Raw genomic sequence first — 17,518 nt, forward strand, 5'->3', positions numbered from 1 at the left:
AAAATAAATACGGAATTGTTACAAAAATACAGGATCTGAAAGTTTCAAAATTTAAGTTTTTTTTTTGCTTCCAAAATCGACTTTTTTTTAGCTTCCAAAATCGATAAAAGTAAGGGTAACATTCGATTCCTTACATTTTATCCAAAAAAATATTGTATAGCAACTATATACATAAACGCAATATTTCACGGATATAAACGCAATTTTCTTGTTTTGTCCATACTACAACTTTTGTGTTGCTTTAATTAATGCAATGGGTCCCATATAGACCTTTGATCCTAAAAACAAACCCGATCGATTGATAACATAAATGAAAATTAGTCATGTAGCCTATTAGATAAGATAAGATAAGTTAAAATTTATTTCATTGAATTAGTTCTATTTAAAGAATTTGACAATACCATAGGTAATCAAATTGTAATTTCCTTCGCCATTCACCACATATATAAACATCACAGACACAAACATTTCTAACTGTTTAGTGTTTATATACATTTAATATTTGAGTAAAATCTAACTTTTTCGCGGGTTGAATTCACAACAGTAAACAGCCTATTTTCAAATTGCTTTGATTGCTTGAAAAGTCTCGGTACGAACGCACATGCTTAACAAAAGTTATAAAATTTAAAAAAGCGGCCAAGTGCGAGTCGGACTCGCCCATGAAGGGTTCCGTATTTAGGCGATTTAAGACGTATAAAAAAAACCTACTTACTAGATCTCGTTCAAACCAATTTTCGGTGGAAGTTTACATGGTAATGTACATCATATATTTTTTTTAGTTTTATCATTCTCTTATTTTAGAAGTTACGGGGGGGGGGGGACACACATTTTACCACTTTGGAAGTGTCTCTCGCGCAAACTATTCAGTTTAGAAAAAAATGATATTAGAAACCTCAATATCATTTTTGAAGACCTATCCATAGATACCCCACACGTATAGGTTTGATGAAAAAAAAAATTTTGAGTTTCAGTTCGAAGTATGGGGAACCCCAAAAATTTATTGTTTTTTTTCTATTTTTGTGTGAAAATCTTAATGCGGTTCACAGAATACATCTACTTACCAAGTTTCAACAGTATAGTTCTTATAGTTTCGGAGAAAAGTGGCTGTGACATACGGACGGACAGACGGACAGACAGACAGACATGACGAATCTATAAGGGTTCCGTTTTTTGCCATTTGGCTACGGAACCCTAAAAATCAATGTTCCTAAATGTCCTTTCTGAATACTTTCAGGCCTACTTTATTTATTAGTATTTTTCTAATGTCAATATGGATAACACAAACGTAGATTACAATATTAACTTACTATTGCACAACATATCATCAACTGGGCCCGTTACTCAAAAGTTTGTAACTTGTAATACAAGCGGATGTCACATTTTGACAGCTTTTGTTAGAAAGGGACTTCCACTTGTATTACATGTTATAAGCTTTTAAGAAACGGGCTTATGTTTGCGAATTGGAGCTAAGGCACTGTCGGGGCTCCGCGAGAAAAAGCCAAAACAAATCAATAAACTAGCTCTTCTATATCTCTGGCCTGATCAGTTAAATCGTGACAAACAAAGAAATGTTATTTGGGTTTCCGTCAAATATATCGCTTTCCAAAAGGGTCGCCAAAAATGTTTGAGAGCCGCTGTGTTAGACAATCCACTGAAAACTGCACTCAATTTTGAATATTTCGTTGGACATGGACAACAAAGAAGCGGCTAATTCATTACCCTTACCTCGGCTCTCGCTGAAAACCCAACCCGTTTAAAGCTGAATCGTTGAAAAACAAATGCGAGTTGATCCCGCACCCCAAGGGTTCCATAACAATACCTACAATAAATACAAATATTAAGCCAAAAAACACGATTATACTTACGTAATTTTAGTCATTCGAGCGACATGTTTCGGAGAGCCTACTGCCCTGTTTATCAAAAGCTTGTAACTTGTAATACAAGTGGAAGTCCCTTTCTAACAAAAGCTGTCAAAAAGGGACTTCCACTTGTATTACAAGTTATAAGCTTTTGATTTAAGTACAGGGCATAGGTCTCCATTTTCAAACACTAACAGTGCATGTGAATAGCGTTTATCATTTAGGTACTTAATTATTATAATATAAATGAATTCGCACCAGCAATGCCGAAATAGGAACTCTGCTGCAGTCGAAATCCAAATAAAAGAGTTACACTTGTCAGTTTTCAGGTACGGAACCCTAAAACGGCCCTTGTCCACATAATCCCCCCCCCCCTCCCACTTCCCCGTAAATAACTAATCAGACCCCCAACTAGGCCTTAATCGCGCTTGTATCAGTACTCCTTTTATTTCCCCATTCGCCGAGCCTAATTAACTCACCCAGAGAGCCAGAGCAGAATACCACCTAAAATAATATCATTTAATTGCGACAAAGTTCTTTAACGCCCCCGGCCGGTTTTATTGTACATCCTTGTCGAATTAAGCGCCGTTTAAGAGGGTTTCAATAAAAAGGGAGCAATTAGCAGACCATTATAGAGGTCGAAGGAGGGTTAACTGTCGTGTGGATATAATTGGGTTTGTTTTGCGACAATTGAATGAGCGGATGTAGGGTTATGGGTAGGTTGGGAGCGGTTATTAGGCTACAAATCCTAGTTTTACTTTCGTCTGTACGATATTGCAAGGGGAAAAATTGGGATTTTTTCCGATAAAAGCTAGAGTTATTTTGTGGAAAATGGCGATGTTGCTTTCTGCATCACACGACTATAACTACAACAAGCAACAAAGAGGTTGAAACCCTAGAACGGAATAACAATCTTTTACATTTGAAGGATCGGGACCAACAGAGGTGAAATTAATTAGGAAAATAAAATTATGTATAGCTGTCTGAGCAAAACTTTAATAACCATAAAAAGCCTAAGGTGTCGTGATTTATGTTGTGCTCATAGCGTCCAATTAAATTAAATAAAAACCTGAAATTTTGAGGATTTCAATAAAATTTTCTAGTTTTTTTTACCATACCATAGTATTACTGCAATGTTTTGCTGTCAGAGTGCAGCACTAGCGCCTTGAGTAAACCATAGAGTAACTTATCCATACTGTATCTTAAACTGTTCCATAGAGTAACCCATAGAGTAACTTATCCATACTGTATCTTAAGCCTTTCATCTATCATCCTTAGCAAATTGAACGGTCGGTAATATGTATAGGCTAACGATTTTAGTTGCTTTCATATAAATCTTATGGGTGATTATCGAGAAAGTTGTCTTAGAACAACGCCGCCGACGCTCTTAACTAAAATCGCAGTTGTGTGTTCAATAAAAATATATTAATTACATCTCGTAGCAGATTCAGACGACTTTAGGTATCCAAATAAGTAAATTAAAAAAATTCTTACATGCAAGCGTATACTTTGAAAAGAAGAATCTAAATAGATACCCCACAACCGCCATACATAACCACTGACGGCCCAATTTTCATAAAATGTTGCATACGTTGCATACCTAAGATAGGTACCTACATTGATTAAGTATGAAGATGCGTAAAATCTTAGACAATTTCGTGCTTCGAATTCTACAGGTAAACGAGATGGGGCTGTACAGCTCCATACATTTTACGGTAACTCTGATTGTCAAAAGTTGACGTTTGACAATTCAGTGACCGCAAAACATGGCGCAGTACAGCGCCATCTGTTTTGGGTGTCAAATTAAGGGACACGTTTTTAGGGTTCCGTACCCAAAGGGTAAAAACGGGACCCTATTACTAAGACTCCGCTGTCCGTCCGTCCGTCCGTCCGTCCGTCCGTCTGTCACCAGGCTGTATCTCACAAACCGTGATAGCTAGACAGTTGAAATTTTCACAGATGATGTATTTCTGTTGCCGCTATAACAACAAATACTAAAAACAGAATAAAATAAAGATTTAAGTGGGGCTCCCATAGAACAAACGTGATTTTTGACCGAAGTCATGGACTAACCTATTAGGACTCGCAATCGCCATTTTGAGTAGCGTACCCCGGAAGAAAACATTTTTTTTGTATTAGACTTAGATGGCGTCGGTCATTCAGCGGGCTGTAGGTTGTGTAGCCCATTCCGCAAGAGGGCGCTGCCACTAGAAGAGTTGTAGACGTTGTAGTTGTTAGGTGTAGTTCTTAGTTTTTCTTAAACGAATGGATAGATGGCGCAATAATTTTAATATTAGGTAGCTGGTCAACCAAATCTTGTCAGTAAAAAAAGGCGCGAAATTCAAATTTTCTATGGGACTACATTTTTCAAATTTGCCGCCTTTTTCTACTGTCAAGATCTGGTTGACCGAGTATACTACCGCATCATTTGCGTTTCTATGTGTGAACAGCGCATCTGTACACGTGTCATTGTGTGAGTTAGTTGTTATTATTATAATTAGGGCTGACTTTCGTTTTTTGTCACAGATAGCAATCAAATGTATATGTTTTAGATAAAAATGGTCTTCACAGCAAGATGTGTTGTCGTTAATTGTGTAAACACTAGCAGAAATAGTGACTGCAAATTTTATAGATTTCCAAAAGTAGTGTGGAAACAAGAACAGCGCAATAAATGGATAATTGCCGTAAGGAGAAAAAAAGTAAGTCACCTAACCTAACCTCTAAAATCATACCTTCCTTAAATACGCAAAAATTTGATTTATGTTGTAAACGTATCAAGTTTTAACGGTGAATTATTTTGTTATAGTCCCGATGGCACTCAAAACCGGACGACAGAATTTGCAGTGCTTACTTTATTGTTGGTAGAAAGGCTGATGAAAGTGATGAACAAGCCAGTCCCAGCTGTTCCAAGAATCGAGACAAATCAAGACGGATTGACGAAAATGCGGCAATATCGAGGTTCCAACGTTATATGGAACGAAGAAACGCGAAAAAAATAGAAGCTGTTAGTGCTATTAATACAACTAATACAAGTGACTTTGAATTGCTGGAAAATAGTGTTAGTGTGACTTCAAAATATTGATAGTGAATGTCAAGTGGACCTGTATACAGGTGTACAAAATCCAGGAAAGACGTTTACGTGCAACAGGTACATATTTTATGGTAAAAAAACGTGATGCCGAAGTTCAAACAGAAATATGTAGATATCAGTACCAGTGTACGAAGATTATTAAGCATTGTAACACCACTACTAACGCCATCCAGTAACGAATAGCGGAACTACACAATTAGTAACTAACTATGCCAAGAGATGGCGCTGGCGTCGAGATAGAACGCGCGAACACTTGGTCGACGTAGAATCCATAAGTAAGCTTGCCAACTTTGTACGACATCTTTCGTTATTCAACGGACTCAGTGTAGACGGATTCCCGGCTCACTAATATAATCCTGCCATATCCCCATTTACGATGCGATCGGCTCCCGACCCATCTCTTGGTGATTGGCGCTAAATTACGTGTACTCGAATCATTTCCATTATAAAAGAAAATTCACTCCGCCGTTTTATTTAAAAAAACCACTCCAACCTGGTTACAACTGGCGCTCAACGTGCGGCCGAATATCTCCAAACTGGCGGAATCCGGACCTTCGGCTACACCCAAATCAAGACCTACACTGAGAGTGGGATTGAGACCGCGTAAACTTCACGGATCTTCCAGTACAAAGAAGATGGCTAACATTTCTATGTCTACGGAGCAGCTACAGCAGTTGGTGACGTCACTTACGGCCGCAGCTCTTCAAGCCGCAGCTGGCGGTGTCAGGACTACAACGGCATCATTTGCTAACGTGTCATTTTCCTATGACGGCACTAGAGAATCTATACGCTTGGAAGAGTTCTTATCAGCCGCATCGGTCTATAAAAAGGTTAATGACATGTCGGACGAGGCTGCTATTATGAGTCTTCCTCTGGTGTTGAAAGGTGAAGCTTCTACGTGGTGGCAAGGAGTGAAAGATAATATTACCTGTTGGACCGACTTCGAGGCAAGATTGCGTCATGCCTTTGCACCGAAGATATCTGGCGTCCAAATATTCCAGGAAGTATTTTCACGCAAGCAACCGTCGGATATGCTATCAGAAACGTTTATCGCAAAGAACAGAGCCCTGTTGACCCAGCTACGTTCACCGGGTTTAACAGAGGAATTACAAATAGATGCTATTCATGGTCAGTTGCACATTAATATACGCGAGAGGATACCACGTGACTCAGTGATGACATTCGACCAGCTGCTAACTGCTGCTAGGAATGTTGAACAGGTGCTACGTGAGAAGTCTTCATCAGTGTTGTCTAATGACCAATTCGAAAGGCAAACTGGGCAAACCAAAAAGAAACAGCGCTGTGAGTACTGTCGTGCCACGGGCCATACCGTTGAGGAATGTCGAAAAAGACTGAAGCAAATGGGTGGAACACAACAACCTCCTAAAGAGATTAAAACGGAGTCTACCCAAGCACCGTCACCAAGTATGTCGACTCTCTACTGCTACGGATGTGGAATGCCTGGTTACACAAGAAGCAAATGCCCTAAGTGTAAAGAAGCTCAACCAATCAAGATGGAGAAAACTGGGTTTTGCGCGCTAGACATCAACTTAGACGCCCGCCCGAGAATGCAGGTGGGAATTGCCATCTTTGATGTTATTGGCACAGCGTTTGTCGACCCCGGCGCTAAATCTAGTGTGGCTTCTTATCAACTGTACAAGTGCTTAAAGCAAAGACAATGTAGTTTTGCTCATCAAACTGCTAACATATCTATGGCAGATGGCTTGAAACGACGAGAAGAAGTCTTGTCCATTACAGTACCAGTCAAAATTTGTGATCGGAGTGTACCCACAACATTTGTAGTACTTCCACATGCTAAAGAAAATAAAACTAATAAAACTCGTGTTGACAGTTGCAAACAGACTAAATTTATTTTTCAAATATACCGTTATCCGAGATACAAGTTGTTGCTTAGCCATTAACAGATGGCAGCAGTAGTATACAATATATGATGATTTTGTTACAAATTTAACACCACCACCTAACAAAATCAAAAAATAAACTTATATTTATTATACAGCTGTAATGCCTAATAATTTAACAAATTTATGATGTTTGACAGAAGTCAAACTTTTTGTTAGAACATCTGCTGGCATTTCAGCTGTTGGCATATAATTAATTTTGACAAAATTATTTGCCACAGCTTCTCGGACAAAATGACAACGTATATCTATATGCTTTGACCGCCTGTGTAAAATTGGATTTGCAGCCAATTTTTGTGCACTCTGATTATCGTTGTGCAAAACAATGGGATCACAGCTACCAAAAATTTCTGTTATGAGATTTTTTAAATAGATAGCTTCTTTACACGCTTCTGACATGGCTACAAATTCTGATTCAGTACTAGAGAGTGACACAGTTCTCTGTTTTCTACATTCATAGGATATTACACTATTTGACAATGTAAAACAAAACCCAGAATATGACCGTCGGTCATTGACATCTGACCCCCAGTCAGCATCTACAAAACATTCCAGAGATGAATTGTCCTTTTTATACACAAGACCATAATTTTTTGTTTTATGTAAATACTTCAAAATTCTTTTAGCATGTTTCCAATGATTTTCATTGTGACAATTATTAAATTGGCTTAAATAGCTCACACTATATGAAATATCAGGTCGGGTCAAAACTGATAGGTACATTAAACTACCTAACAATTGTTGATATGGATATTTCTTATCTTTACATACATTTTCAGATTTTTCACACTGTAGATTAACTTCCATAGGAGTTTCTGCTAACTTACTGTCAGTCATATTAAATCTATGGAGCAATTCAGTTACATACTGTTCCTGATCTACTGTTATCATACCATTTTTGACCTTGACCCTCATGCCTAAACATTGTTTTAATTGACCTAAGTTTTTGATCTTAAAATTAACACTTAGCTCCTGTACTAATTGATTAGTAGCTGGTTTACTGTTGGAGAAAACAAAAAAGTCATCAACAAACAGAGCTATGATAATTTTAGTATCACCTTCAAACTTAGTAAACAAACATGGCTCAAATTTAGACTTTTTATAGCCAAGACTATGCAAGTACTCCTCTACTCTTTGATACCAAGCCCTAGACGACTGCTTGAGCCCATAGATAGCCCTTTTCAATTTTAAAACTTTATTATTATTATCATCACTGCAGTCAGGAGTAACAGGCTGATTCATATACACTGTCTCATCCAAAAACCCATTTAAAAAAGCAGTAGTTACATCCAAGTGACTTACATCTAAATCAAGTTTTACAGCAAGAGCAAACAAAAGTCTTAATGTAGAGTATCTAAGCACCGGAGAAAATGTCTCATGGAAGTCGACACCTTCCTTTTGGGTGAAGCCCTTTGCAACTAACCGCGCACGATATCTCACTTTATTTTCTAAGTCTATTTTCTTTTTGAACACCCACTTACACTGAACCACTGTGCTATTCTCAGGATAGTCCACTAATTCCCACGCACTGTTCTCTTCAAAAGAATTTAATTCTTCTCTCATAGCCTCCTTCCAAAATGAAGATTCAGGGCCATTCAGAGCTTCTTGAAGACTAATACCTCCTTCAACTGAGCTTTGACTTGATTCCACACACATATTTGTGAATCCATATCTCTCTGGTTTCCTTCTTATTCTCTTGGTAGGTGTGTCACTGGATGCATCTTGAACTGGTGCATCTTCAGTCGCTGAAACGCTTACCTCAATGGGGTTAGGCCCATGGTCATCTGGGCCACTTGGAACCTCAAAAAACTCTGCCTCATCAGATTCAACTGAGGCATTCAGTTCTTGTCCGCCATGATCTGAGGTATGGGCATTTTGCTCCATTTCAGCTTGAACCTCTACTTCTGCCGAATCCACCTTCTTTTCAGGACATGAAATATCAATCTGCACGCTGCTCTCTTTCTCGACTCCCTCTTCAATTATAATTACATCTCTACTTGTAATTATATTGTTGCTATTAGGATCATACACTCTATAGCCTTTGACATTATCAGCGTAGCCGACAAGTATACACTGCTTTGCTTTCTTGTCCCACTTCAGACGACGCTCCTTAGGTATATGGACCATAACTTTACTTCCGAAGATACGTAAGTTACTTACATCTGGCTTCTGCCCCGTCCACATCTCATATGGTGTTCTGTTATTCAAACCTGATGCTATAGACCTGTTTTTTAAATACACAGATGTATGAACGGCCTCTGCCCAAAACTTCTTGTCTAGTTCTGCATCAAACACCAAACTTTTAGCCTTCTCTGCGATCGACCGATTCTGCCGTTCAACAAGGCCATTCTGTTCACTCGTATATGGGTTGCTCTTCTGATGTACTATGCCTGAGTCTTGTAGATATTTATCAAAGATTTTATTACAAAATTCTAATCCGTTGTCTGTCCTAATGGACCGAATTTTCTTTGAAGTTTGATTTTCAACCAACAATTTAAACTGCTTGAAGCGTTCAAAAGCTTCATCTTTTGTTTTCAAGAAATAAACAAAAGTCATTCTACTATAATCATCTACTAAAAGCATAAAGTATTTTGAGCCTCCTATAGATTTTGACTCCATAGGCCCACATAAGTCTATATGTACCCTCTGAAGAACCTCCGTGCTCCTGGTACCAATTTGAGAAAATGGTAGCCGAGCTTGCTTAGCCTCACAGCATACCACACAGTTTTCTTTGGTAATATTTATCTTGTCTTTCACTGACATTCCTGTAACTGCACCTTCATTCATTTTATTAAGGTCGTCACTATTAATATGACCATATCTACGATGCCAAATTCTTGCCGTCGTCGATGACAAAAAACAGCTGTTCGATTTAAGTAAATTCAGCTTATATACACCTTCAACTAAGTCCGCTGTAGCCACCAATACGTTATCTTGGTTGAAAATACGACATCCGGTTTTCTCGAATGAAACTGTATTGCCCTTGCGCAAGAGTTCGCTAACTGACAATAAATTCGTTGCTAAACACGGTACATATAACACGTCCTTAACTGGAATCTCGTATTCAATACCCTCAGCCTCTGTGGTGATGCACAAATCGCCACTGCATTCAACTGGTATTACGGTTTTATCTGCAACCACGATCTCATTAACTCGAGGATTGTTTGACACATTTGTCAACCATTCTTTATTCGGACTCATATTTGAACTCGCTCCCGAATCCACGTAGAAATCAGACGCGCTGAATTGCGCACTCAAAAATACTGCACTAAATGCGTTTGATTGCTTCCGTTTTTCAGTTTTGTCGATCATTTTACATTGATTTCTGTAGTGACCCGGCTGGTGACACGAATAACAAACAATATTTTTCTTGTTCGACGACTTGACATTGACGTTTCTCGCCATAGACTCGTTTTTAGTGTTGCCAGGTTTCTGCTTCTGAAAACCTTTTACTGCAAACGCCCCGCTAGACTGCGGTTCACTCGATTCCATATCAAGCAGTTTCGACTTAATGACATCTGCGTCGATAGAAATGCCTGAGTGCTCGATCGCCATTATCATTGGCGAAAACTTGTCCGGCAATCCTGCCAACAGTAACGATCCAATCCATTGTTCGTTTATGTCAAATCCCGTACCTTTCAACCGCTGAGATGTTTCAACAACTTGGGTTACGTATGACGTCATTGAATCACAATTCTCCAGCCTAATTGATATTAAATTACGAAGAAGGGTAATTTTTCTGGAAAAACCTCGATCATCAAACATTGATTTTAACTTGTCCCATAATTCCTTCGTGGTCTTCGTACTTTTAATATGGACGTATAAGCTCGGGTCTATTGTTAAAACTAGCTTCGCTCTGGCTTTTGCGTCCAACGTTTCGGCTGCCGCAGTCGCTGCCGCCGTAGCCGGTTTACTTTCGTCTTCTTTTTTGCTTAGGATGACATCAGTCATTCCCTCCAAGACGAGCAAATTCTCAGCCGCAAACGCCCACTCATCGTAATTTTCACGGCCCTTCAATTTTGGCACATTCGCGATGAAATTTGTAGCCATATTTTAACAATTTAACACTGCACAACTGAACAATAATTCTGGACTAATCTGATCGCTTTTACTTTACTTTTTGTGAAAAAATTGCACTGGGCCCATAACCTAATAAAACTCGTGTTGACAGTTGCAAACAGACTAAATTTATTTTTCAAATATACCGTTATCCGAGATACAAGTTGTTGCTTAGCCATTAACAGATGGCAGCAGTAGTATACAATATATGATGATTTTGTTACAAATTTAACAAAAACTTTGCTGGGTATGGGGTTCATAGAAGATGCAGGCATGGTCCTCAACATACCTCAACGTTCCTGGAATTTTGTGGAACGTCCTGATGTTAATTATGATTTCATCGTGGAAGAACCTGAAAATGTATCCATGGCCCAGTTTGAGCCCGACTTACACCCAGATGTCGTGTCCAGACACACCAACCCGACATACGGTTATGAACCCAAGGTTGCAGCCCATGATCCTGCGTACAACCCTGTTCCAGTCAAACGGTTTCGCCAGGCATTTGATGGGTACGCACCGGAGCCACACCATATGGATTATATGTTCGCTGATGCGGTACAGGCGATTGAAAAAACCGAAGTTACCCTGTCACCAAACTCTGAAGCGCTATTCACGGGCTACACTGCTGATGACATTGACCTGTGTACATTAGAAATCGGGACAGTCAAAATGGGAACTGTGAATGACGAACAGAAAAACCGTATAGAAGGGGTCATAATGAAGAGTAAGGAGGTTTGCCTATTTAGTAAGCAACCAACGACGTTGATTGAACACACTATCGACACAGGTGACCACGCACCAATAGCTGTACCACCTTACCGGCTGTCTCCAGTCCGAAGGGAACAGTTGAAAAACGAGATCGACAAGATGCTCAGCGAAGGTATTATCGAACCTTCATCTTCACCATGGTCAGCTCCTGTTATATTAGTGCCAAAGAAGGATGGGAGTCTACGCCCTTGCGTCGATTACAGAAGGTTGAACTCCATCACCGTACCGGACCTCTACCCGATGCCACGAATTGATGACCTTCTACGTGACGCCAAGCCGACTCTATTTATGTCCACCCTTGACCTGCGCTCTGGTTATTGGCAAGTAAAGGTGCGAGAGGAAGACCAGAACAAAACAAGCTTCATAACGCCATTCGGAATTTTCAAATTTATTCGAATGCCTTTCGGACTACGGAATGCTCCTGCTACCTTCCAACGGCTTATCGACCGAGTCAAGGTATTGGTAGGAAATGTGAGAATGCTGGCGTACCTGGATGACTTAATCATACTGTCTGAATCGTTCGACCAACATCTTGAGGATTTGGATAAAGTGTTAGGAGTGCTGAAAGAGAATAATCTGTCTGTTAACCTCACTAAATGTCACTTTTGTTGCGATTCTATCAAGTATTTAGGGCACTTGATCACCTCAAGCGGCTTACAAGTGGATCCCTCCAAGGTGGAAGCGATTACTAGTCTACCACAGCCCAAAACCCTCAAGCACTTACTATCTTTCATACAAACCTGCTCCTGGTACAGACGGTTCATTCCGAACTTCTCCAAAGTCAGCGAACCATTGACGAGGTTAACAAAAAAGAATGCTCAATGGGAATGGAAAGAGGCCCAGGAGAAGGCTTTCAACGACTTGAAGTGTCACCTTACTTCTGCACCAGTTCTGAAGCCAGCGGATGAAACCAAGCCGTATATAATTAAGGCCGATGCGAGCAACTACGCAATCGGAGCCGTCATAGTCCAGGGGGAGGGAGAGGACGAACACCCGATTGAGTTTGCTAGCAGACTATTAAATTCCGCAGAAAGGAATTACAGCACCACTGAGCGAGAAGCGCTCGCCCTAGTTTGGGCACTCAACAAATTCCGCGGATATATTGAAGGTGGACAAGTTACATTAGTTACGGATCACCAAGCGCTTAAATGGCTATTAACGATTAAAACACCCACGGGAAGATTGGCACGTTGGGCTTTGATTGTACAAGCGTATAACGTTACGATTAAGTATGCACCGGGGAAGACAAATGTGGTTGCCGATACTCTATCCAGACCCCAGTGTGACGCTAATAACTCTAGCAGTTGCGAATTATGCACCATTGTGGTAGATATGCCTGCACGCAAATCTTCTGAAATACGCAATGAACAGTTGAAAGACAAACATATAGCTAGAATCATAACGGCGTTAGAGACGGAAGGCGAAGATGCTATCTATTGGGGCGGCAAAGGATATGTATTGAATAGTGGTGTGCTCTATAAGTACAATCAAGATGAAAACAACGATGATGCCCAATTGTTAGTTCCCGAGCACGAATGGAAAAACATTTTGGCGGTCTATCACGACGATCCATTAGCAGGTCATTACGGCGCCGATAAAACCTATCAAAGGATATCGCGTCGGTATTACTGGAAGGGTATGAGACGATTCATAGAATCATATGTGAAAACTTGCCTAATGTGTCAACGCTATAAACCATCCAACCTTAAACCTGCTGGACTGTTGCAAACCACCGTAGTTAATCAAAGATTTGAAAGCCTAGCGTTTGATCTGTTCGGTCCCTTGCCAACTTCAGTAACTAACAAAAACTGGATCCTAGTGGTGGAGGATATAGCAACCGGATGGGTAGAACTGTTCGCACTGGATACAGCCAGCGCGGAAGCATGCGCTATGACCATGATAAATGAAGTTTTCCTTCGATATGGAGTTCCCAGGCGAATTCATAGCGACAACGGATCGCAATTTGTTAGTGCTGTTATGCAGAAGGTCACCTTTTGTCTTGGTATTCACCATACGTTCACCCCTGTATACCACCCAGCTGCGAATCCCGTAGAGAGGAAAAATAGGGATATAAAGACTCAACTTGGCATCTTGGTGCAGGACAATCACAGGGAGTGGTCTGAAAAGCTTGCTTGCATACGATTTGCAATGAACACAGCAGTGAGTCTAGCGACAAGCCATACACCAGCCTATCTCACTTTTGGCCGCGAACTTCGATCACCCGACGATGTCACACACGATCTAAAGCAAATTGTGTTATCTGAAAATTTCGTGCCGGTCATTACTCCGAAACTTTTGTTACTAGCCGAGACGCTAAAGCGAGCCCGACAACTCCGACAGGACAAAGAAGAAACTCGGAAGGAACAAGCTGACAAAGCGAGACGGCCTGACCCAGGATATAAAGCCGGTGACTTAGTGCTTGCCGATACCCACGTGGCCAGCCGTTCCGCCCAAGGAATGAGTAACAAGTTGATGCCACGCCGAGATGGACCTTACGTTGTGCAATCTAAGCGAGGCGCGACATCGTACAAACTGGCTAACCCTAGCGAACCCGAGAAGGAAGTGGGAACCTACCATACTTCAGCACTAACCCCATTTAAAGGGAATGGCTCAACCTTACCGGAACCCCTACAGCCTATACGGAAGAGAGGAAGGCCTAGGAAGACAACTGCCAAAGCTACCAACCAACGAAGATAAAACCAACATCCATCCTACTCGTCGAGACGTCTTCGTGGATAGAGGGGGAGAATATGTAACACCACTACTAACGCCATCCAGTAACGAATAGCGGAACTACACAATTAGTAACTAACTATGCCAAGAGATGGCGCTGGCGTCGAGATAGAACGCGCGAACACTTGGTCGACGTAGAATCCATAAGTAAGCTTGCCAACTTTGTACGACATCTTTCGTTATTCAACGGACTCAGTGTAGACGGATTCCCGGCTCACTAATATAATCCTGCCATATCCCCATTTACGATGCGATCGGCTCCCGACCCATCTCTTGGTGATTGGCGCTAAATTACGTGTACTCGAATCATTTCCATTATAAAAGAAAATTCACTCCGCCGTTTTATTTAAAAAAACCACTCCAACCTGGTTACAGCATTTTAAAATAACAAAACTCGAAGTCTGTAATACTGCTAAAAGTATTTCTCTGGATCTAGCCACCATAACTGACAGTAAATATTTTGCTGGATTTTAATTTATTAAAACCAACGAACAGGGGCCGATTGCATAACAAACTACAACTAATAATACAACCGGAACTCCTATTTAATAAGTTAAATTAGAAAAGGAGTTCCGCTTGTAATATTAGTTGTAGCAAGTTGTAATTTGTTATGCAATCGGCCGCAGCTTGTAGATCTTGCAGGTGTTACTCTTAACAACTTCAACTTTTTATTAAAAACTACACAAATAAATTATATGGTGAGCGAAAAAGATAGACTTCTACTTTTCTTGATGAAAATAAAACTTGGTGTCACATTTTCAGCACTCAGTGTTTTGTTCGGTATTCATAGAACAACAGTGTCAAGAATATTCTGCCCGTATGTTGAAGAAGTAGCAGCTGTTACATCAAATTTGGTTTTTTGGCTAGAATGCTTCCGTCCGGAGTATAGTAACACTAGAGTACAGAGTTGCCTATAGTACCTACAGAGCAAGTATAGAAGTACCATCAAGTTTTGCTAATCGTGTGTATTGCTACTCACACTATAAAAAGGGTTTTACCTCAAAAGTGCTTATTGGTATTACTCCAGGGAGGCTTCATATCGTTCAAGTCAAAAGAATGTGGTGGAAGAAAAAGTGTCTCCCAAATAACGAGTCAGGATTAGTAGACTACTTAAAAAATTGGGATATTGTCTTGGCTGATAAGGGATTTCCGGCAATAAAGAATGTAATTGATGAAAGTGGAAAAGAAATTGTTTTTTTAGACTGGAGGAAACCGGCCTGTTTTGAGAAAAGTCGTCGACATCTCTTCTAAATACCTAAAACTGGTATGGATGTGTTCCTCGTGATCTCTAGAATACGAATTGACCGGTTTTGGTTTATGGAGGGGGGGACGGGTCGAAAAAAGGGGGGGGGCAAAGATGTCGGCCGACCATCATTGATATTTGTGCTATTATCTATGAAAAGGGAGCTTATTGCCGATGGCGCTTACGACACTGACATCGATAAGCAAAAAACGTAGTAGTTTAAAATTGGGGATTCTGGCACATGTTTAGTTGTTTTGATTCCCAATTTAGCAATTAAGTTTCTTTGAATACTGGAACATTCAATGTTGCTGTCTATCCAATGCGGAGGTCAATTTATGTTATGTGACGCTGATGGACTGATCAGTCATGTTGTGTTAGAAAACTTAAATCGGATTTAAAGGTCCCTTTGTAGTTTTTTATAAATAACTCTTAGACATAGACATAGAAAAGTTTTATTCAACATCACATGAAGTTGCACGCTTAAACGGTGACCTGTAGCAAAAATGATCTGATACATAAGTAATCTTCATAAAATTTTCTACATTAAATATTCTATACGCTTTTTCGCTAGGATCAATATTTAAAAAAATATTTAAGGGAAAAAGTTAATTATAATCAATTGTTAATATTTTTTGTAAACGGTGGCCTGTAGCAAAAAATGTTCTGATACATAAGTAATCTACATAAAATTTTCTACATTAAATATTCTGTACACTTTTTCGCTGGGATCAATATTTAAAAAAATATAAAAGGGAGAAACTTAATTATAATCAAACAATTAATCAATCAATTTTTTGTTAATAACTCGTAAACGGTGGCCTGTAGCAAAAAATGGTTTGAAACATAAGTAATCTACATCCAATTTTCTACATTAAATATTCTATAAAAAAATTCGGTAGGTTCAATATTTAAAAAAATATTTATGGGAGAAAGTCAATTATAATCAATTGTTAATAATTTTGTAAATAACTCGTAAACGGTGGCCTGTAGCAAAACATGTTCTGATACATAAGTAATCTACATAAAATTTTCTACATTAAATATTCTGTACACTTTTTCGCTGGGATCAATATTTAAAAAAATATTTATGGGAGAAAGTTAATTATAATCAATTGTTAATATTTTTTGTAAATAACTCGTAAACGATGGCCTGTAGCAAAAAATGTTCTGATACATAAGTAATCTACATAAAATTTTCTACATTAAATATTCTGTACACTTTTTCGCTGGGATCAATATTGAAAAAAATATTTAAGGGAGAAAGTTAATTATAATCAATTGTTAATATTTTTTGTAAATAACTCGTAAACGGTGGCCTGTAGCAAAAACTGTTCTGATACATAAGTAATCTACATAAAATTTTCTACATTAAATATTCTGTACACTTTTTCGGTGGGATCAGTATTTAAAAAAATATTTAAGTGAGAAAGTTAATTATAATCAATTGTTAATATTTTTTGTTAATAACTCGTAAACGGTGGCCTGTAGCAAAAAATGTTCCGAAACATAAGTAATCTACATCCAATTTTCTACATTAAATATTCTATAAAAAAAATCGGTAGGTTCAATGTTTAAAAAAAATATTTAAGGGAGAAAGTTAATGGGGAAGTTAGTGCACTGAGTTGTCCCTTTTGTCCCAGGCGATGCCGCTTGACACAATTGTTCCTTTGATCATACTTAATTGATGTGAAGCCTTAACCTGGATATTAACTTTTGGCTTACCCCCAAAAAGGGAGAGGAGAAAAGTGGTTCCGGCTGTACACTGCGCTCTGTTTGATATAAAGCCGCAATCCGATGATTGATTGACATAATTGTTCTCCCAGGAGGTTCGTGGGGTATTTGT

General features: G+C 39.3%; 2 protein-coding genes across 2 annotated transcripts in view; both read left to right on the forward strand.

Annotated features, from left to right (window-relative positions):
* LOC134658388 (uncharacterized) overlaps positions 1-17,518 on the forward strand; it is a 409,322-nt gene that overhangs the window by 200,435 nt on the left and 191,369 nt on the right. The window lies entirely within an intron of this gene.
* Positions 5,499-6,872, forward strand: LOC134658467 (activity-regulated cytoskeleton associated protein 1-like). Its single transcript, XM_063514149.1, has one exon. It carries the CDS (start codon positions 5,586-5,588, stop codon positions 6,870-6,872), a length of 1,287 nt encoding a protein of 428 aa, XP_063370219.1. The 5' UTR covers positions 5,499-5,585.

Source organism: Cydia amplana, chromosome 22, assembly GCF_948474715.1.
Source record: "Cydia amplana chromosome 22, ilCydAmpl1.1, whole genome shotgun sequence".
Taxonomy (NCBI): domain Eukaryota; kingdom Metazoa; phylum Arthropoda; class Insecta; order Lepidoptera; family Tortricidae; genus Cydia; species Cydia amplana.

What these genes read in the sequence shown, in the direction of transcription:
- LOC134658467 (XM_063514149.1), top strand. Translation starts at nt 5,586, where the DNA reads ATGGCTAACATTTCTATGTCTACGGAGCAGCTACAGCAGTTGGTGACG.